General features: G+C 39.0%; 1 protein-coding gene across 9 annotated transcripts in view; it reads right to left on the minus strand.

The window, feature by feature from the left end:
- Nucleotides 1-24,056, minus strand: part of ANKS1B (ankyrin repeat and sterile alpha motif domain containing 1B) — a 444,013-nt gene that overhangs the window by 42,867 nt on the left and 377,090 nt on the right. For 7 of the 9 annotated variants that reach the window (XM_030479093.1, XM_030479096.1, XM_030479094.1 and 4 more), the window contains 2 exons: nucleotides 10,311-10,418; nucleotides 4,981-5,160 (listed from right to left, as the gene is read on the minus strand). In XM_030479093.1, coding sequence (XP_030334953.1) covers nucleotides 4,981-5,160; nucleotides 10,311-10,418 — 288 coding nt within the window. The remainder of the gene's footprint in view (nucleotides 1-4,980; nucleotides 5,161-10,310; nucleotides 10,419-24,056) is intronic. The other 2 variants (XM_030479097.1, XM_032919802.1) reach the window with 1 other exon arrangement.

Here is a 24,056-nt window from a genome sequence, read left to right on the forward strand (position 1 = left end):
AGTGGTAATTTCAATTTGATAAAACCCATTCTTCATTGCTTCTCAGATAATCTCATTTTACATACCAATATTCTCCGGGTCATATTTTCCTTTATTGACTGTAATCTTTAAATCCTTCCAAAGCAGAGAAGGAGACAAAAAAATCCAAACAGAAAACAAGCAAATAAAAAAATGTCATACTGTGGTTAAAAGTTAAAAAAACTACAGGTGGGTCTTATGAGACAAGAGTTTTGGTTTTGGCTACTTCAAACTTTTAGTGACATTTCAGCCAGCCTGCAACACCCCTGTACCTCAATTTTCTTAGCTGTAAAATGGAAAACATGATTTTAAATCATATAGCCCCACACTGGAAATATGAATGCATTAGTATCCATGAAGTATTTGGAAGATATTCATGAGTTGAAAGTATTATTTCAGACAGCATAAAAATTATTTCAATTTTTTTATAAACCAGCCTTTGCTAATTCTGTCTCTTGTTTTTATTACACTTTTCCTCTATTGTAGATAAAGATCTCTATCCTCCATCTCTAGTACTAACTCCGTTTAAACTACTGTCTCCTGCATATCAATCCTAATCCTGCAATGAATAATTATCTCACAAAATAATGTTACAAGGCAGAATCCAAACGATCAGGATAGCTGTACTTCAAATTTACTACCCAGTCATTAAAATGACCTTACATTTAAGTTATCTGGTATTGCAGGGAAAAACCCAACCAAACAAACAAAAAAGAAAAACCAGTAGTGAGAGCCCTCAGACCAAGGGACCAAAGAACCCAGAACGGCTTTCAAAATTAAGACTGGGTTCAGCATCTCTGGGAAAGAACTTCTCTTGCCAGCCTTTGTGAATAACTTCTCCAGCTCTCTGACATCTTAGAGGATCTCTTCCTTCCGTCACAGCCCACTGGGGTGCTCCCCATATGGCCCATGACTAGGTTTATCCTACCAGACAGCTTACTCTGACTCATTACCAGTTTTTTCTCCCACAGGCAGGCACAGCCTGGAGCTTTCCCCAGAGCCCTAAAGAGGAGCCTGCTATATGCCTCCTGGCATTGGCAACAACAGACCTCTTCCATCTCGGGGTGCACCGCAGGTTCAGCCCTGTAGGAAGGGCGTGTGTCAGCATCGGGGTGATGCCTAACCCAGCTCTGCTCCTGCATTGACTGGCGTGGGTAGAGGAGTTCCCTGCATCTCTCTGCCTGCCAGCCACAGGGATAATGCTTCTGTCCTTCGCTCCTGGCACGGGTCAGGGTGCAGTGCTCAGAACACCACAGCAAGAGGTCTTATGGACCACAGTGGCTACAAGCACCTTATGTCACTGGCTGGGGCAATAAACAGCAACAGCCTCAGGGCTGGCAGTCTGGGATATGCTTGCTGGTAGTACCTAAAAGTTTCCCTACCGCCTGGAGAATTACAAATCCTAGAGAACTGACATTTTAATTTTTTATTAATCTATTTTAATGAACTTATCTATGCTTCCTTTTAACCTCCAAAGCTCTTCCCCACAAATACATTTCCCCCCACCTTCCACGATTTCAGGGGTGAAGGAGGAGCCCAATACCTTCAGTGGGACTCCTCCTATTGATTTTGGTTTCAAAGTCCTCAGTCTTTGCGTATATGATTTCAGTTCTATTTTAAAGGTTTAGGTAATCTTAAGAGTAACCTCAGCTATTTTAAACTACGCTAATTTGATCATAGTATTCTATGGTTTAGAGGCTCAGAATTCAACATCGACAGCCAAAGATGACTCAGACTACTCAATCTTTTCTGGATTTCTCTTTTCTCCTTTGGAAAACAAACTCTCTCACAACCTTCTTTATTACCTTTTTGGCAGTTGTGATTTATCCAACCAGATGTCAGAGACTTTCAAAGTTGTATGACCAACTGGAGAATTGGATGACCAACCTATTCCCGTGAGGAATTTAAATTGGTTAGACACATTGTTTACATTAGGACTTTCCCCTCTTAGGTCACAAACAGTCTGCCAGTGAATGAAGGTACATGCTGGCCTTGAGACAAAACCAGCCACATTAAGTAAATTTAAATCAGTGCTTACTCCAGGAAACAAAGTGCTGTATTACTTACAAGCATATTTGATTATGGTTAAGAGAATTGTTTAAACCCATTTAGCAGATCAGAGGAAAACAGATTTAAACTGATGCACTCACTATTGCAACAAACACTAGTTGGTATCTGCTGCAAAGATCAACATGCTTGATGACTTCCATGTAAAAAGTTTAGTGAAAACACAGGCCACAGTAAAGATGGAAACATCAGATCTCACCATTTTCTCAAAGTATCTTCAGATTTTAGATTTTAAATTGAGGCTAAAAGTAGTATTACCCTAACATCTCTGAAATAAAATCAAGTTCGTGAAAGCGATACCATGAATAAACTCTCCATACTGTGTTTGCCTCTCTCTTCAAGGCTATAACAATACCCATTAATATCATCATCAAGAACACACCTAAAACCCTTTGAGAAAATCACAGCATCAAAAGTATCTTTATGCACGTCTGTCTACTACAGCATCCCGTAAACATGCAGATTCATACAGCAGCATGCAAACAGCCTAGCAAAGAAATGGTTAAGAAAAAGAATAATCTCAAAGCAATTCCAATAATCCCTCTAGATCATTCTGTTTGTGAGAAGTATTCTACTGGAAAGGTGGACTAGTATGTGCTCAGAAGTTACGGTTGATCTGACATAAGCCAAAGGAACCTGCAAACTGCAAGGAGGAAGTTGCTAGATAAAAATCCCATGGAGCTGAAGGCTCATGATAACAATCAGTTACATCTCCTTTATTTTCCAGAAACAATTATTTTACCTTTAATTTCAAAGGGGATTTGGGAGAAAAGATTGAAGGAAATAGAGTTCATTTTACCAAAGCACATATTGCAAAAAATAAATTTAAAAATCTATTTTTGGCCTAGAATGGTTGAAGAAATCCCTGATTAGCCTCTTAATGGGGTGAGTCCAATTTAGTGAGAATGATCACCAGAGGGAGTCATTGACTTTCCCATTAAAGTCAAAGGGAATTTTACATACACCAGGAGCGCAGAATTTGGGGGCAGAGCTGAGAAAGGCTCCAAACAGATTGGAGTTCAGGGACTAACACAAAACACCATTTTATGGATTTCATCTGAATCAATTTTCCCCTTTGGAGTCCCAAAGGATGACTGCTATATTCCACTGTGAAAGTTAGAGAAAAGGCAATGAAGTCATTCATTCAGTGGGTACACACTCCCACAAAAAAAAAAACCAAAACCAAACCCAAAACATCAAAATCCCAGCACTTAACTGATTTTAAAGTGGTTTGGAGTGGTGCAAGTACTAACTGCTCAGTTTTCTCTTTGGGTACGCAACATATTACAGTCCTTCTAGAAAAGCAATTTTTAAAAGCCCAAAGAAAATCTCCAAGTGCCATATATGAGAGTGTATCATACCTCTTGGGAATATCAGGACTTCCAACAGGAAAATAAGAGTGAAAAGGAGACAGGAAGAATTCAATGTTAGTGACTAATAGAGGAAGTGAGAATAGGGATTTGTGAACCAAGTGATAAAATGAACTGAGTAGGTGAACCAGTCTACTCAGCCATAAGCAAGTGTGTATTTCACGCTCAGACACCTAAATTTCATGACCTTCAAAGAAATACTTTCATGCTAAGAACTGGGCTTTTCGTTGCTGGACTTTCATGCCCTTGCCACAAAAGCCCAGCAGACTTCAGTTTGAAAACAAGCTCATTCACTAGGCAACTTTCCCCTTAATTTTGTACAATAAGATTATTCAGCAGAAAATTAGGAGATTAAGAAAAGGCAAAGAAATAACCCCACCCAACCAAATGCAATTTCACCTCCCTAGAAATATCCTCTGAATAAATGGAATTCAATTTGTTTCTGTGTTCCCAGGTAACAGTAGCACCTTGTTTTGGTTGTTTATTTAATTACTTCTTCTTGTTCATGCAATTAGCTGACAGACTGCAGCCTTTTGCTCATTGTAACACAGTTATTTGCACAGTGTTTTCCATTTTGAGGCTGAATTTTTGATAGAGGCTCCATTTTGGGCTTTGGCAGGCAGAGAACCATTGGGAAGCCTCGCAGGGCAGCACGCAGCAACCTGCTCCTTCGTGGAGTGAGTCGCTCCAGGAACTGCACTGGCTGCCCATCTGCTTCTGATGGCAAAACAAAGCCTAATTTCTAACATGCACTGCAAAGCACAGTTTGGCTTAAGACCTATCTGTCTTTCATCATATGCACCACCAAAAAACAGCTGAGCTCATCCTAACGCATTTTTGGCAACAGGCTGTCCAAGCTTAACTTTACTGCCATTTAGAATGGTTCAAGACATCACTCTTGCCAACGTATGCTTGACTTAAAATTAACAGTACTCTTATTCTGTTTGGGTGAAAAAAATTAGAGATGAAGGCTTTCTTTTATGAACAGTTTGATTTAACGTCCAGTTAAGTCTAGTGCTGTTGTAATGCTGGACTAAATTGTTGCACAGTTAAATCTATCTTTAAACACTCAAGATATATCCCCAGATCACAAAGTTTAGCAGAATTCTGACCCTCTCCATTAATAAATGCAGCAATCACCATCCCCCAAGTCCTCTGAGTTTCTGGCAGTGAACTGATGTCAGCTTATTTTTACCTAGGTTGCTCAGAAATTGAGGAATCTGCACCTTCTTACAGAAACGAGAGGCAGAGTCAGTGCTGGTGGGAGTCTGCATGCTCCGGTGCGCTAAAGGCACCTTCATCTCAGCCTTCAACTACACACCCCCAAAACTCTACCTCTTGGAAGAAACTGCACACCAACTTACACTATTTGAAATATAGAAAACTGGAACAGGCAGCTTGGAAAAATTGTTAATCCTTGTAGTTTACAATTCAGCCTTCATTTATGACGCACAGCTATGGTTAGGTTTAGTTGTAAGCAATTGCAGCAAGGCGCAGCCTTTTAATGGCATCGTTTTAACCCTACCTGTGCCATCTGCCTCTCCAGCTTTGACCTGGGAATATCATCAAAATAGTTTTCATTTCTTCTTCTCCTTGCATCACCCTGCATGATAATGTGGGGAACGTCCAGGGAGCCACCAGTAGTGAAAGTGCTTTGGCTAAGTGATGGAGACAACTGAGGAGGAGTGTGGTTACCGCTGGGTTCCTGGGCAGAGAGGAGAAAAATGCAGTGTAAGAACAGCATACTGCTGACTTCAAACCATGCATTTAAAAGTGTATTTGAATTATTCTTCCTAAAAAAATTAAGGAACAATTCCTGAAATAGAGGTTACTATGGATGGACTTTAGAGATTTGCTACCTAGTGTGCAGAGCCCATGTAGAAGCAAAAATAATTCACTATTTACATCAACTGGTGGCAAATTCCCTCTCTAAAGCCTCCCTGTGTAACACATAATCCCTTCTACGACTGCTAGATAGATAAAACAGTGAGTTACTTTTTGTCAAGGCCCAAATAAAGCCTTGATTTAGTACTAGTTATTTGTAAGATGAAATACATTCTCACCACTTTTGAGCAGCCACTCTGAGCAGTGTAAGTGATTGGGAAGTGATTTGAACTCTAGCAACATCTCTGGCTGGAAAAAAGCAATGCATGAATGTTTACAAAATAGAGACACTTTGTCTGCAATTTTTATAGGTCTTGCAGAACATTCATTTAACTTGAAGTACTGGGTATCGGAACAAGCTAAATAACAATTCCTAGAATGCATGAAAGCAGCAGAGTACAAATATTTTACAAGGCTTTTCTTGTAATCTGTGCTGAACTGTGACCTTCTATCAGTCAGTGTGCAAATATCACAGTGAAATGATATACGAACTCTATCTAATAAACAGCTAAATATGTCCTCTTGATCATACCTTTTATGAGGATCTGCCACCACTCCCCTCATAGCCAGCCACCGTATGTATGTTTGGAAACACCTATTCTCATGCACATCACATCACTTGTTCAAACACCAATTACAAACATTGGTGCCCAGCTCCACTGTTCAACACTGTCTTGGAGATTGCAATCAGCAGGAGCAGAGCTATGGTGACCTGGCCAGCCAGTCTACATGCATGCCACCCCAGTGCAGACTGTAAAACACTGTCATAGCAACCGCATAGGGAACATGGTCTTCTCTCATAGAATCATTGAATGGTTAGGGTTGGAAAGGACCTTAAGATCATCTAGTTCCAATCCCACTGGGCTCAATTTATCTGACACTAGATTTCTCTGATAGGAAGTTCTTTGGAGGCAGAATGCACCCAGGAGTATGTTTGCAAAGTGCAGAACTTGTCTAAATTATCTACTACTGTAATACTGTATTTCAACACTGAACAACAAGAAGGGACCTGAAGATATTAGAAGACGAAAAGACCTGCTCCAGTGTGCAGGGAGGGTATAAAAACCTGACTTTAAAGAAAGAATTAAAATGGATATTTCATGCATTATTACCTTGGAGCAAACCTAATTGTGAAAAGCATCAAGGTACTTTACTCCATGCTGTTAAGAAACAAGATCTGGTGTAAGAAACCAGAGAGCTGTGATGTCTTCCAAATGGAAAGGGAAGTTGCAGTTCTCTGTATGCGTTCAAGTGATAGTAACATCTGATGTTAATATTTGAAGTGTAGGAGTCTATGTGCCATTATTCCTTGCAATCACAGTAATGGATTAGAATTTATCATGTTGGTTGACTAAACTCAGGGACATATAGTCGTTTAGCAACTTTCAATTAACTGTTGGTTCTTTTTGTTGTGTTGTTTGTTTGTTTTGTTTTGGTTTTTTAATTTCTAAATTCTCTAGCTTTTGTATGATCTGAGACAAGCACTTGACATTTCCTAGGGCAAAGAAAGGAGTGTTTTCCTCTTAGGAATAGTCTTTTTCCCTCCTTCATAAAAATCCACCTACATTTGGCCCAGTTAAAAGCTTCTGAAAAGCTGTCATCTGCACATGCTCAGCAGGTTTGGTGAGGCACAATGTCTAAAACCTACCTTCCACAGGCCTGACTAGATGGTGCACATGCCTCTGCCCTGAAAATAACCTGAGTACAGGGGCTCCAAATGAGATCTTTTGTAATGACTGTTATCTACTGCTCCAGCCAGGTAGGTAACCTCTCTGTGCTCTGAATTATGATTCACCCACTATGAGTAGACTGACGGAGCCACCAATGCATCAAAGTGACAAATGACCATGCAATGGACATACAGGTTCCAGCTCACATCGAGCTTTTCATATTTTATCAAACAGCATATAAAGAGGAAATTCACTCAGAGATCTGTATTGGAAGATTGCTGGCAAAGCAATACAGACAAGAATTACAAAGTGAAGAAATAAAAGAATTACAGTGCCTCTGCATTATGGAACAGTATGTAATTTTATGATTTTATGCTATTTTCTCAAAGTCGTCCTTCGCAGCACAGATGGATCCTCAACTGTGCAGCATGTTGTCATATACTCAGCACTGTGTTATCATTAGTTATCGTGTAGTCAGTATTTTATTCTCACCTCGTTTCATGGCCCCAAGCCCCTTCCCTAAACTCTATTCAAATCCTGCTCTGAAGATAGGATGACTAATATCGTCATTTTCATGATACTCATAGTGCTTTACAAATGTCAATCAATTTATTTTCACCGCACCCTCTGACTTCTGGCATTTCTAATTACCACTTTTGTATGGGGGACCTGAGACACACAGACAAAGGTTAAAAAATATCAGTCACTTTGGATGCCCAATTACAGTATCTATTGCCTGATTTTCCAAATGCTTGTATTCAAAACTCTGCTTCTATCGATCTAATTTGCAGCACTGTGTGCTCAGCACTTGTATAAATCAGACTCTAGACTCCAGTCAAGTATGTGGAATGTTGGTAATGTACAATTAGTGACTGTTTATGAGGCAATTACCTAAATAACTTACTGTTATCCAGGGGCTTTGTAGCAAAAGCAGGTGTAAATCTGTATTTTCACAGGTACAGCTATTCCTTTAATCATGAGTCTCTCTCCCATTCTTCCCTCATTCCACTTCCTCACCCTATGCCCACTTTCTCATCTCCTTAACAAATCTGCAGACCAGGAACGGATGCCTATGCAGGTGCTATCATGGCCTCAGTACTGTCCTACCGTTAGTCACCAGGTATTCAGACCACATTTCCACCCTGTTGAGAATGAATGGACACATGCCCTGAAGGATGCCTGATCACATATTTCACTATAAAAATCTGCTTCATTCTCACCTCTCAGTTCTGCTAGTCATGTAAAGCTGGAACTACATAGGTCAGGGCTGGAAGGAAGCTTAAGAAATCCTTCTCCAGGCTGCAAGACTGTATACGTAACGTGAGACCCAGCATTTTCTAACTTTGAGTATATGACTTTGAAAGAAAAATAACTTTTATTTAGTACACAGTTATTGTGGGACTAACATATTTTGTGGGTATTTATAATCTTTGTTGCTTTTCCTCCATATTTAATCATTTTTTCCTTTGAAATATTTTAAAGAGTTGAAAAAGATGAAGTGTCAGCCATGCTTTAGGTTGATCTTGGGACCTTAAAAGTAGACTTTTTAAACAACAAACGATCTTTTTCTACTGATCTGGAGCAACTGCTCTAGTGGAAAGTGTCCCTGCTCATGGCAGGGGAATTGGACCTAGATGATCTTTAAGCTCCCTTTCAGCCTGAACCGTTCTATGATTCTACATAAATCAATCTTCTATTTGAAGCATCAGACAGTTTATTTAAACCAATTTTCAAGCTAAAAATTATTGCAAACAACAGATTAAATACTATGTCCTTGTTTTGTGTGAAATGGCAAAGTAGCAGTTGATGGGGAAAAAAAACCTTAAACCAAACCCATGTCCTCCTCTTTAGGATTCTCTGTAAAGACTTCAATACCATGAGGTGATGAATGACATTTAGTGCTTGCCCGCATCAGTAGCTCTAGCAGTGGAGCAGCAGACTACTTTTTACCATTTTGACTACAGATGGAGGAAAATCAGTTTCCTTTTCACTATTAACTGATAATATACAGTGCTAACCAATAATAACATGAGCCGTGGAAACTTTCCCACCTGCTGAAGAGGAACTAATTCCCCAGTCCAAAGCACTGAAAGTACTAAGCAAAAATGTGCACCTTCCAAATGATTCCTCTTTCCTGGGAGTGTTTTAACACCTGTCATGCATCAGGAATCATTCACATAATACATTACATAAAAAATAAAATACAAGAAAAACATCCATGCTTGTGCAAAGTGCCTGAGAGCAGAATGTTACAGATTTGTGAGACCTTTTTCAAAATGGCATTAGGAATAGGTTGAATTTGGGGCAGGGGATCTGAAACATCTCTATGTGACATCTCAGAATAAGCAGGGTGAAAACAATCTGGTCACAGAAATTATAAGTGTATGTAAAAATAAGCCCTCATTCTGTCTTTCTCTATTTCTCTCTACACCAGGAAATATTACTTGGGAGCACGGACAGTCTGACATTTTGAAATTTAGTCCCAAATGAGATTCCAGTCAGAAATGCCAGCCCCATGAAAATAATCAGATCCAATCAAATGCAAAAGGTGTGACCTAAATTATCAAAATAAAAAGTGATGATATGAACTCCCTTGGAGAGAACACAGGGTCATCAGACCACAACTCAATAAGGGTAACAGACAACAAGGAGGCAAAGGCATTGGACTGGAGAAACCCAGTGAATGTGGTATAATGAGAGGAGATTAAATCTGGTCTAGTATGGAAAAGTTGCAGGGACATTGCAACAAGGTTTCTAAAAGAGGGAATAGAAATGAAAATTAAAACCACCGTGAAACTTGATACACAGAAACATCTTAATGACATTTGTATCTCAGCAATTTCAAGAGGCTCTCCTTAAATAAAGCATAAACCGTATGTCTGAAAAGTAAGTGTAAGCATTTGAAAACGTGAAAGGAAAATGGTAACTCTCCTCCTGCAATATTGATCAGGTGGGCTGGGATTCCTGGGGGCAAATGCAGACGTGCAGCTTGTACACACCTGGTCTTGAGCTAGTTTCTTAAGCAAAGAAGGTAAGTTGGTACTTCTAAGATATTACTTATTTCATCCTAAGGTAGACATCTGAAACAGGTCAGATGAATCACACTGTAAAAATGTCAATTTATCTCCACTGGCTATATGGCGAAGTGCGACTGAGCTGGTCAGCCTAAGGTGTCTACACTGTAAACTTCTGAAGTGGGGTGAGTTGAACACCGCTAGAAGCAGCTGTTATTTTCACGTGAATGTTGTGAAATGCTTGCTGACTTTTTGAGAAATGCAAACAAATTTTCACAGGAACTCACCCTGAGGGTTATTGACCGAGGTGGTTTCTGAGGAGGATCTTCGTGAAGCCTGTCTCCCAAAGATGCCAGAACACGCTTCCGGTGGCCAATCAAGCTAATTTTTAAGACCTGAAATAATAACAAAAATACCTCGTTAAAAAGAACACATTGCAATCATTAAATGAAGACCCAGAGTGAAGCCTTTTTCTTCTTAACACTTTTAACAAGTTAGTCCACTACACAGGCTAAGCAGACAGAGAGCAGTGCAAGGCAAACAATAAGCAGCAAAAATGAGAGGCAAGATCAGAGGAAAAACGCTGCAGAATGAAGGAAGAAACCAAAGCAGGTACAGATGAGGAAAACGGGGGGGGGGGGGGGGGGGGGGCAGAAACGAAAAAAACAATAAGGAGGAAAGGAAAGGAAATGAAACAGGAAGAGAAGGCAGCAGAGGGAGCGAAAACAAGGAAAAGGTAGAAAGAGACTGAAGAAGGAAATGCAGAGGTGCAGGCAAACAGTGAATGATGAGGATTAAGTGGATTCACAGGACAGATGAAGAAGGGAGTGAGTAACAGCCAGCAAATGCTTAGAGAGGGCAAGAGGGGAGAAAAGGAAACTCACAATGAATAAATGTTAGCAGTTTTAATTCAATTCACCATGCCTTTCGCAGGTAATCTCTGAATGACACATACAGTTTGCATTATCGTGTAGAATCATCCTTGCATAAGAAACACAGGATGGACAAACTTTGTCCTGGAGGTGTATTACTTTCATCAGATGCAATGAAAAAAATCACTGTTGCACACAAATGTGATTGCCAGTGGACAGGTTCAAATACCTTGTGCTTGTCCAAACTCCAAGAACACTGACAAAATGGTGTACTGAATGTACTGCAACTATTCCCCACTTGTATCTCTCTGTGTCCCTGCCACATACAAAACCACAACCGCTTTCAGGTAAACAGAGATCGCAGAAGCAGCAAGTTGGAAAGTTAAATATTAATGGGAAAAAAAATAATTGTATTCTGTTGCTATTCTTTCATGGTTACAATGCCCTTCTACAATTGTAGAAGCAAACCTCTGCTCTGCAGAGAGTCATGTCCTCATGTAACCCTTCCAGACTGTATATATGGTTTCATACACCAAAACTGCCTCCATTCTCACTCAGAAGACAGTACTTCCCACTATATTTAGGACCACCATGTGTCAACACCCTTCAGTTGAGAGGAATTTCTCACTCAACCTAGAAAAAGTAATAGTCCCCAAAAAGCCCTGAAAATGCTATCTCTTTAAGTGAACAATTATCTCAGTTTAAGCAGTACCACTAAGAGCTACCATTCATGAGAACAAACATAATCCAAATCCCAGCAACTCCCCTACGACATCTCTTAGATCCGCTATCTCAGGATACGGTGGAGCAACATGCTGTCATTATTATCGTGGGTGAACTCCTGCCCATCTATAAGCATTTGAATTCATCCACACTTTCTCTGCTGGATGTTTCTATACTACCTGATATTGTTGAACATCAAGAACATCTTGTCTGCCCACATCTACGAAGTAATGGGCTATGACATGAAAGAGATTGAGGCCTGCCTTGGAGAGCCAGCTTACTGGGTTGTTGCAGACCCAAGCTGCAGAGTACCAAAAGCCTGCTGTGTGCTCCCTTATTAGTCTAAATCTGGAGAAGCACGAGTGAAGCTGAGACAGCACAGCACACACAAAAATGCCAGAGGCATGCAGGAGACAGTTATGTATTCAGTTTACATCGAATGTTAAACAGAAGGGTGCACAGTTTGTCTCCGTATTTAACTATATGAAACACGGGAATGAAATACAACTGCTTTAAGCATTACTTGGGTAATGCACTTCAATGAACTTTCTTATTTCTTAGTGCTTCCCCATCATCAAGAGCATTTATCTGGAGATTTTTAAGTCAAGCTATAGTTCTTAAGTTGTTTCGAGGTCCTTGGTGCTCTCTGGCTGCCTTATTAGCTGTATCAAACCACACAAAGCAATTCTCTTTGACTTAACAGAGCTGTTGAACAGGAGAGAAAAGGACATGAGTCTTCAGGTACTTCGCACATAAGAGGTCAGCAGATGGGTCTAAATGGCTATATTATTTCAAAAACTGTGCTCAGTTTGAAAGCAATACAGATCTTTACACATCAGAAGCTTATTCGACATTTTGTTTTTCCATGAAAATGGTGGTCACCCCAAATCTGAAGTGGTAGGGATTTAAAGATGCAACCTACAGAAACATACGGTCCTCAGCCAACAGGCAGCTGTAGCCCAGTCCCATCTGGACCACATACTCTGTTAACTGAGGATGGCTGTATTCTTCTGGAAATGGTCTCCCTAGTAATTTTCTTACTTAGATAACCTGTTACACAACTTACAAATATAAAATACTGTTTTTCTGAAACACTTCTACATTTGAGTTATCAGAGTTTAACAAACACACTGAAACTCTGAAAACTTGTTCTGTGATGGATTATCCTTGACAGTATTTATTCAAAATGTCAAGTATCACAAAATAGGTCAACAGTGTGCAATGGTAAAGTTACCTAAAGCAGTATATTATAAATATCATAATGCTGTGTATCAGGTAACTATTAGAAGTCTTGCACTTCTTTAGCCCACAAGTTACTTCCCCAGGAATATTTTCTACATACCTGGTAACAGTGAACACGGTTAACACTGAACCATAAGGGGCAGTCAATACAGTGCACCTAAGTGCTACATAGTGAAGCATTTTGTCAAATGGGTGTAGCCTACTTAATACATGACAGTGAAATGAGCTTTGCAGCATGGCTGCAGGAATCAGCTGCAATATGTCATGAAACTGTTCAGTGTAGCCTAAGGCCCTCCACAACCTGTGATTCTGTTACTGGGACAAAACAAAAAAGGCATTTACATGACACGCCACTTTCCACACCAACGGTAGGATACCCAAGACAAAAATAATACAACTCCATCTCATGTATTTGCTTACATTTGATGCTGTAATACAATTAAAGGAGAACGGGGCAAGTCATTTGTCCAAAGAAATGATACACGTTCACAAATTTAATAATATTTTTACATCCATATTCTCCAATGATTAGCATACAAAATGAAATTCCACTAGGAAATGTAAGGGATCCACAAATGTAACCAATGTAACACTTTGCATTTAGATTTCTGACTTAGTTGACAGATGTTTTAAAAAACAAACACATGTAGTTCAATAACTCCCTGATGACTGTGTATGTGCAGATGCTGGAATTAACAAGTTACTCCGTCTAAAATTAAGCATTATTTCTGCAGCATTCTTCTGCCTGATCTTTTCCTCTGATTGAACAACATGATCCAATACTGTATTTTTCTACTCCCCCCCCCAATCAGTATTCTAAAGATTATTAAAATTCAAGTTATCAATTTTCTTTCTTTTGGGATAACCTGAAAAGTTACTGTATGGGCTAACAGGAGAACCATAACAGTGCAAGCACTCTGGACTAAACGTGTAGCAGCCATCAGACACTGGGAACTTGCCACAAGGTGGAAAACTAGAGAGTGATCAGAATGGTACTAGTGATTCTCTGGTACCAGCATCAGACAATTTAGAATTTAAGAAAAAAATAGTAAATACATGCCAACAAGGTGTGATCTTCCTATTTCTGCAAGCAAACAGCCCAAAATGCTAGCTAAATTCAATTTTATTAACCATTTTACTGCTGGTCATACTGGAATAAACTCCAGGCTATTTGGAACTGCAGGTGAAGGATACACTGATTATTCCCACTTTCCTGCCACAATGCCACCCCACAGGGCTTTATCCTACAGCACAGCACTGCCCAGAATACCCAGGAAGTGAGCCCAGACCAATCAGTGCAGCTCACCTATCATCAGGGTTGGTTTAACTGAGTATTTGAAAAAGGATTAAATACATTTGCTATATAAATTCCCAGCATGGACAACTGTTCAAAATGTTTACAAATCCTATCCATAGAACTGCTGTCAGTGATTAACAGTTAAAACAAAAAACCCCAACCAAACAAAAAAAGGAAAAAAAACCCCTATGCCCCCCATACTGATCAAGATTACATAGTGTAATAATTGGCATATTTTGAAAGATAAATATGCCTGAGTCAGCTATGATATTGAATGCCCAGTGGCTTACCAGACACAGCCAAATCTTGTCCAAACCATACTAAACATCTGTTAAATTTTTCACATACGGATACTTTATGCTCTTTCTCATCCTGACTGCAACTACTGATTCCTTCCAACCCTAAATTGTCACAAACCCTTGCCATTTTTATCAGCCCAGGGATTTTCCTATAGAGCTCTGACCTCCCAGCAAAGCACAGGCACAGGAAAACAGAGAGGTTCCAAAGGACCCTGCAGGTCAGAGACTTGCTGCAACTCTGCTAGACGCAAGACTTCTCTGGTTTCCACAACTGCAGTGGAACCAATTGTTTATTATGCCTACAAAGAGTCTTGCAAGAGACTTATGATTTCATACCATAATGACATGAAATATGTGCCATTATTCCCCTGAATTAATTACCCAACTGGAAACAGATGTCTGTTGTCTTGATGACAGCATTTCACAAAGACAGATGGCTGCCTAGTAAGTCCCATTTCTATACATTATCATGAGGAACTGATGTTTGTTTGGTGTGTTCCCCCCCACCAAATGTACAATTTAGTTCCAGATCTCCAGTTTAATGGTATCAAGAAGTCAAAGCCAAGAGTATTCTCCAAGTAAGAGTAATTTTTAATCCCAGGTTGTTACACTTTGTGCTGCACATTACATGCTGCCACAGCAGTGGTGTTACAATGCTGTTCAGCCATTGCCATCCCAGGTCAGATTCAGGTGGGATAGAATTTATTATTTTTTGCAGAAGTTCTTATTTTTATCATGTTTTGTTTTCCAAAACAAAAAAATAAACTGTTTTCCAATTTCTCATTAGTTTAAGAATTGGCTGACTGAAAATATCAGGTGCTAGTACTTTTAGCTCCCCTAAAGAGGAAAAAAAAGTAATGGTAATTTTGTGCTTGTAATTGATAACTCTTAATATTTCAGTGGGAAAGTATTAATTTAATTTTTAATTAATAAAAATCAGGAAAACACGATGAAATAAGACCTGGCCAACACTGAGACCTGGCCACTTTACCTTCTTAGGATGTGTCACAGGCTAGGCACTGAACTGCTATTTAAAAACAAATTTTTAATAAAAAAAAGAAGTTAAATCCATGGCCTTTAAAAAAAATAAATTAAAAAAATAAATCCCAGTTTAATGATTTTGCAAGCCTCAGATGTAATGACAAATATTACATGTGTGCATTTTTATTCCATGAGGCTCAATACCCCATAACTCAGAAATCCTAAAAGTCTGTTATACATACAAACTCAAAGATTATTACAATAATGTTTACCTATTCTGAGAGACAAGGCTGAAAACATTACCTATGTGAAAAATAGCTAGCACTAAGCAGGTCTGTACATAAAGTGAAAACATTCCTTCTGTTTTCACAGGAAGCAAGTGGAGAAAATATTGGGCAGTTTGAAAGCTGGAATACGCTCCCAAATTGAGTCCTAGTGGATAGACTTTTTAGACTGTTCCCTCCGGTGGTGACATGCATTTCTACCTGTGTGTTGAGCTAATGACAGGTTCAGTCACTGGTTCAGATCAGGTTTGGAAATGTGTGGTCATAGACACCAGGTGTATAATTCCTGGCCAACCTTCAGGAGGTCTTCAATGTTAATCATACAGAACTACGAGAGAGCAATCGCAGTGCCAATATGTTATCCCACAACATTTTGCAGGATTACATACACAGCAGATGAATTTTAATTAAAGTTTCTGGTACTACAAAACATTTCATAATGAGCTAATCATTTATTTATCTGTTTTTAATACACAATTATCAGCAAAGCACATTAATCTGTATACAAGTGTGAAGTATAGCTTGTGTAATAAGAAATAGGAGATACAGTACAAATCCCCTCAGAAAATTTTAACAGCTCTAAAATTGATCCTTTTTCTGATCCTGATTAAATTTTACCATGGATTTAATTCCAAGGAAAAAGGAAAAAATAAATAACATTCAAGGCCTTTTAAAGAGTGGGACATTTGTCTACTAAATAAATAGCTTTTTTTTTTTTTTTTTTTCCTACAGACTTCTAATACCATACTATAATGAATGATTTCATATCAGAAGCAGCAAACAGCCATTCATTGCTTGGAGTAAAAGTACAGATTAATGTAGCTCAGAGTTATAACCAATGCAGTCATTAAAAGGTAAGCTCTGTCATATGAGAATAAGATCAGTTAATTATACAGATATCAATATATTAGGATTCAAAATTATTTCTATATCATGTAATCATATAGTCTGATAAAAAAGGCAATATAAATAATGAAAAACCTAGGATGGCATTAAATATCTCCTTCTAATACTAGAATTTTATGGAGGTCTTTCTATGCATTGTTTTTTTAAATCGTCAACGTCTTTTAGATACACAATGACTGCAGAAAAAATACAGAAAGAAAAGCCAAATACAGGACAGGAGAACCTGGACCAAGGACCAGAACAAGTGTTGTTAAGAGATGTTACTCTGAACATATTCAGTTTACTAGTACTAGTTACTAGCTGTATGCACAAAGACCTAATTATTATTGCATTAAAGTATTTTCAGTTTAGTAAAATTATTTTTCTGTATTGTAAAACATTCACATTAAAAGCATGGGCTCCACCCTTGAATATCTAGTTCAAGCCAAATCTAAGCCCAGAGGCTATCTATGGCTTGTATTCAGGCTGTGCTATGGAATGGTTGGCACAGGACACCACACACAACAATCCAGAATACCCTTATCCCCTAAAGCACTAAATATCCCAGGGTTACAAACTTGATCATGCATTACTGTTCTATTGCTAGCATTAATATTTATCCTCTGTTTTAAGGGAAGAGCTGTAAAAGCATCATAAAGACAAAAATGTGAAAAGTGTTTGAAGCCTTTGCTACAACAGCCATCACTGGGAATGTAAATACTATACTAGTATAAACTGACAGCATGATGCTAAGAACACAATCCATCCCAATTCACTGCCAAAGTACAGGTCAATTGTCCTATAAGTCCTGTGAAAACTGCATGGAAATGCTTCCTTAGAAGAAGATCTGCAGAAGAAAACACCAGGGTCCGGTCCAACAGGAGGGGTGCTGGGCTGCACTGTAGGAGCAGCTGTGGCAGAGCGACCTCCCAGGGGTCTCGCTCCAGGGATCCCATCCACCTTAAAAACAGATGTGGGTGGAGGGCAGGGAACAGTTCTCTGTATGGCCAGCTCCTCATCTGCTTCCTTACCTTACCAAAGAAAATTCAATACTGGCATAAGTAAATGGGCAGGAAAGTATGACGACGGATGGGGGAAAGAGGAAGGGGTGAAAATCTCGTTTTCAGCTGCTGCTTATGCTTACAGCACCGCAAACCAAATAGGAGATGCATCCACCAGTGAAACTGCAGCTTCCTTTTCACTGGACCGCCCAAAAGAAGAGGGTATAAAAAAATAAATCTGTAAAGAACCCTAAGACCAACATTTAAACAGAAACTATGGTCTTTGGGCCTATGCTTTTTAGTATTCAGCAGTTACTAAATTTAGTTTTCTAGTTTGTCTGTCAGGCATCTGCCACTGCCTCCCAAAGGACTGGAGCAAACCTGGCAGAGACAGGGTAGCCATTTTATGAAAAATGTTTTTCTTCTCACAACTGTTTCTGTCTTACCAGTAATCAGTGTGGATTCACCCTATTTGTCCTGGTTCCAGCTGGGATAGAGTTAATTTTCTTCCTAGTAGCTGGTACAATGACGTGTTTTGGCTTTAGTCTGAGAACAATGTTGATAGCACAAGGATGTTTTAGTTGTTGCATTAAGTTGAGATTACCCTAAGTCAAGAACTTTTGAGCTTCTCATGCTCTGCCAGTGAGGAGCTGCCAAAGCAGCTGGGAGGGAGCACAGCCAAGACAGCTGACCTGAACTAGCTGAAGGGATATTCCCTACCATAGAACGTCCTGTCCAGTATATCAGCTGGCGGGACGTTGGTCAGATGCCACCAATTGCTCCTCAGGACAGGCTGGGCATCAGTCAGTGGGGGGTGAGCACTGTTTTGCGCATCACTTGTGTTTCTCGGCTTTTATTCCTCTCCCTCTTTTCCCCATTATTTTTATTACGTTTTGCTTTATTTCAGTTATTGAAATGTTCTTATCTCAACCCATGGGTTTTACCTTTTTCCAACTCTCCTCCCCATCCCACTGGGTGGTGAATGGGAGGAGTGAGCAAGCAGCTGCATGGTACTTAGTTGCCAGCTGGGGTTAAACCATGGCACTACTGCAGAGTGGCTGCTTAGCCTCAGCCATGCCTCTTTCTTTGGCAGCATTTGGCACACTGGATGAAGTAAAACACATTTTGTGATGTGGTTGTATAGGCGCCGTTGACTCTATTCTGGGTACCATGTGTTATGCTGTCCACAGATGTCACCTCAAGATCTTTATTTCATTACTTACAGGAAATAAGCATAATATATGACACGATGTAAAGAGGGTCTTCAATATCACTCTACCTGCTCTGCAGCAACAGCCAGCTGACCAATTCCATCACTTTTCTTTAGCAAGGACACTCCACAAAAGCATAAACTTTGAATGACTGATAATCTCAGTATAGCACATGGCATGATATACAACCTTAGCATAAAAATAATAAGTAAAATTTCTCCATCAACTTATTTTCCCAGCTGTCTTATACTTTCCTGGCTTGAAATCTTTGCTCATTAAGCAACTACTCAATTAAACTTATTGAAACAATTACTACAGGTTCTAGAAGAAAAGCATGGCTTGAAACAAATGGCACCAGTCCCTCTCCTCAGGTTTCAATCCCCCTCCCCTCCACCTTCATCAATCTCATCTTTTAACACCAAGTGGAAGAAGCTACTGTGTATGTAAAAGTTACCAATTCATCTCAGCTGCAGCTATAGTAATCTACTGTTTCTTTCAGCTAGTCTTATTGATTAGCATAACTAAAATAAATTAAGGGCAATTTTGTCTAACCTACCTTTGGTTTGGATTGTGAGGATGCTTGTCAGGATTCTGAACCCCAAATCTTGTCCATTTTCCAAATACTTTATATGGCTTTAAAAAAACCTATTAGTTCTTCCTTATATCCTTGCTTCATTTATACCCTTTATGCTATCATAACAGTAGCAATGCTACTACGTTAAAAAAAAGGCAATGGTGACCATGGCAGAGCAGAATCACACATCATAGGCAGAGCTGGCATCATGCTGTACTTTGACTCTTAATCTGTGAGGAGGAAGCACTGTGGGTGGGAGAGAACAGGCTCTATAAGCACAGCAGGATGGCTGGATTATCTCTGCCAGGGGCAGCAAGGGGACAGCAAAAGCATTTCTCAAAATATCTTTTTCTTTCATGCCTTGAGGTAAGAGCAGGAAGGAACACCATCAAAAAGTGGGGTTACAAAAAGATACAAATAAAATGGCAAAAATATTCATCTGTCAATAGCTCAAGTAGGTTCTTCCCTTGTGGCTCTGAGCAACACAACAAATTCCAATGTAAAAGATTACTGTCTGCATGATTTGAGAGAAATTGAAACTGCAAGGCCGTTCAGATCATACACATCTTCTTATGCAGATTCCTTCATTAAACATTCAACATTAGTCTGGCTTAAGGAAGAAACATTTTTGTACATAACCAAATTAGAACAAAGCGAGTGGGCAAGCTGTACTGAAGAGCTCTTCAAACAGGAGGCTGATTTTGTACTACAGTTGAGAAAAAGACAAACTGAACTTCATGTTAACAGTGAAAAACAGCAAAGCTTTGGTCATCTCAAACTTAATGCCCTTAAAGTTGTATTATAAATTAAAAAGAATATAGATGTGTGTATCTTTTTGAATTCCACAGTTTGGGCAGATACATTATTAATGAAGAACTCTGGCAAAACCCACCAGTGAATGGATTATCATGGGAAAGGCTTTCTTGCTAGAAATTCTATTTGAATTTTCTCAGTGAGAAGGGCTGCACAGGACTCCTTGTACAGTGCAGCGTAGCGTGTTTTCTTCAACTCTACTCTTTCTCTCTTCAGCCTTATCAAAAGTTCCTGAAAAAGGGAAGTTCTCTTCAAAGGGAGTATCAAAAAGAGGATAAACCCAACCTCCACACTCTGGCTTTGCTTTTCTTATTCTTTATCTTAGGCCCATCCAACCCATGGAATAAAGTTGAAAGAAGGAAAGGCAGTGCCAAGGAGTTCATTACTCACTTTTCCCATCAGTAGTAGTAACACCAGCAGTCCTCGTTTTGCAGAGTGCTACATGAGGGGGCTCATCACAAAAATGACTTAGCAGACCCACGGAGGCAGCTAACTGCAGGACAGCAGCCGCACATTGTAAGAAGTCAGAGCCCCTAAATCATGTCTATAATGATTCCCAAACCACTCTTAATGTTTCAAGAATCTCCCCAATGTCTAGTCATGACTTTTATAATTCTAAATACTGTAATTTAGCTAATATCCTTAATCCAATGATTAACCATTCTGATTTTTGAATTATGTTTTTGTTAATATTTAACCTGAATTTTCTCCTGTAACTCTTGTTCTGTCCTCACTGAGTTATGAAAATAATTCATCATTATCTCCTTTCTAGCATCCACTTACATGTTAGCAGAAAGTTACATTTGCCCTCAGTCTTGTTCCCCCAAGAAACATGTCTGTTACACTAGCCATTATTTCTAACATATAACATGAGCAGAAAAAAGCCAACAATCCCTCTTCTCCTCATCTAAAAAGTAATATAAACATGTAAAATTTTTACTTAAAAAAAAAAAAAGAACCAAGAACAACTTTCCTTTCTTTTGCAAGCTACTGATCCCGACATACACGCAATTTTGCAAAACTGTTCTACCAAGAATAACTATTGCTCCTAAATTTGTTTTAACTGGACATAAAGAATCCAACATATAAGCCCATTATCCCAGTTGAAACACAAAGGAAACCACTCCCCGGGACAGAAATCTACAAGCTTTTATAAACACTCCTCTTGTTAGTATGCACAACATTCATATATCACTGCCTTTTTTTTGTGTTATGCTGTTGATTGATGTTCAATCTAATACCCTGTAGCTCTACTACTCCTGCTCAGATTATTCCCCCAGTACTGCTGTCCAATAGAATACTCAGCGTTCGTTACATTCTCTCATGTGATCTGTACTTCCAAAATAAATCACTTTCACATTTCTCCAATTAAATCTTATATAATTGATGCAGCCTATTTATGCGTTACAAAGATCATACTCTTATTAATCCGATTTTACAAATGTTACTACAAAGTTAAATAATCACCCTTCAGATCAGAACTAATGCCAGGAGAAAACACATCTGTTTTGGACAACAAGTCTGTAGACCTTTAATTTTGCTAAAGCTCCAAATGTTAAACCAGAAAGAGATAATTTTACATGTATATTTATATCTACATCTATTAATTTATAGTATTACATATAATACTGTAATGTATAGCCAGCAGTATTATTGTGAAGCCAAGTAAGTTTCTACGTTGTCTTGTCACAAACATGCACTACGGTACAGATCACATTAACTCACTGTAACATAAGAAATCCTGTCATGAACATTTTACACCCAATCACCACATGAACTATGATTAATAATGAATCAGAATAGTAGATTTACATGAATGACAAGAGAAAAAAACCCTCTTATTATGGAGAGTTAGCTGATAATGTAAGTTTTATTACATATTTTCTATGTTCTCATATGTAGCCACTTGGATCATCTTCACATAACTTAGACTTAAAATGTATTTCTGTACTAAAGAATTAAATAACTTTTGGGGTTTTCAAATGAACAAGTAAACCTAAATTTGGACACTGTTAATTAAGTATAGTTTTAGAAATTCTACTATACAAGTAAATGTGGGTTTTTTCAGTTCTTCCTGTATTTGTGATCCAGATCTGGATGCACAAAAGTGTAAGGCTTTTCTCATTTTAAGAACTCTGACATTTAAGCTTACTTGTTTCTGCTTTAGTATGAACCTTTGAATCATAAAATATTTTCTATTCGTGATTTGTGTTCATATTTTCTTATCAAACAGATTTCTCACAGATACTTAACAGCGTAAGTAAACAAAATTTCTGCACAAAATTGAAAGTAAATTACTCTGTTACTCTAGTAGTAGGAATGAAAAGTACTTACGGAAAAGGTTAAAATATGCTTTTGAAATGTTATGTTTCTGTATCACATACAATGGGCTTACTCAGCTTCAGGCAATTTCTTAATCTTCAGGAACTCATTCTGTGTTTCACCCTGATTTGGTCCAAGATAGGTACAGCTGATCTTTTCTGAGTTAGCACCTATCACAAGGAATTTACCAAGTGCTGATGTTCCCACTGAGCCCCCTGGGACTTGAATGCCCTCCCTGGCCGTGAGCCCAGAGGACAACTAGCATGAGAGCAGTGCAGCCTGGTTTTCCCATGAAAGAGCAGCATGGATGGACTGGGGAAAATTATCTAGATTCTTCACTCTTGAAGATTTAGAACGATACGTAAAGTTAACAAAACATTTTAAAAGACAACATTAAAGATACTAGCATTTCAGAGCTGCTCAGGAGATAAGATTATGTATTTCAGTTCTGAAAACAGAGGGAGCAGAGCACAGTGCACCCACCAGCATGCTGAAATTATGAAATGAGTTCCCAGAAAACAGCTCTCTGCTGGCAAAGCCCTCTTGAGATTGACACAGAAGCATTAGTTCAAAACTGGCCTGCTGGGAGGCCATGGGATGAAGGAGTTTGAAGCACAGCAGGTTGGTTTAATACACTTACTTCCCTGCCACCACCCGGGAGCGCCCTTCCCACTCAGGGCTGCTTTGCAGCCATCCTGCAGACCAACTGCTGCAAACCAGTGCTGCTCAGGGTCATGCTTCATTGCTGGGACATACACAGGCAGCAACAAACACCTTCAGAGACAGCTCCAACTATATAGCATTACAATCTACATTCATGTTACAGACCAACGTGAACTAAGACCTCAGACAGGCCAGGAATTCCTCCGCATTTGTGGTCAGGGAGTAAAGGAGAAAGCAAATAAATGACAAACCACTATGTGCAAATCATAAATCAAAAGACAGCAAGAAGCACCACGAGCTACAATTAAGTCCTAACTGCACAAGGAATTTTATCTGTTGAGAACTTAAAATGCAAATGTTAAGTTTTATTAATCAACTTCTTAATTGCAGATACAACCAACGCATGCTGGAAGAATAAGGTAAAATGGGAATTTGGAACCTATGAGTGAGAAAATGAGTGCCAGAAATTTTAAGAGGATGAATAAGAGAAGAATAGGAAGACCAGAAAATGGGTCATTATAGTAATAAAATGAGAAATTGCTAATGGAAGGATTTACACTTTATAATAAAATTAAAAGACAACTATTTGAAAAATATCAGTAGGTGACATCCACAAGGCATTTGTGATAAACCAGAGCAGATTACTTTATTTGTCTGTTCTGGTTGTTTGGATAACTTTCCTATTTTCTTTACAAATTCAACTTCCTTCTCTCTCATTTATCAACCTTCTCCCTCCCTCTTGCATCTTATTTTCAGTACAACAGACCCCAAATTCCTTTTCCCCTTGTAGCTTTGCTACAAGTCCCCTGCATTTCTTCACTGCTCCCCACTCAGCTCAGCAATTTAATCTGCATTTGTAACCATAC

Source organism: Strigops habroptila, chromosome 3, assembly GCF_004027225.2.
Source record: "Strigops habroptila isolate Jane chromosome 3, bStrHab1.2.pri, whole genome shotgun sequence".
NCBI lineage: Eukaryota > Metazoa > Chordata > Aves > Psittaciformes > Psittacidae > Strigops > Strigops habroptila.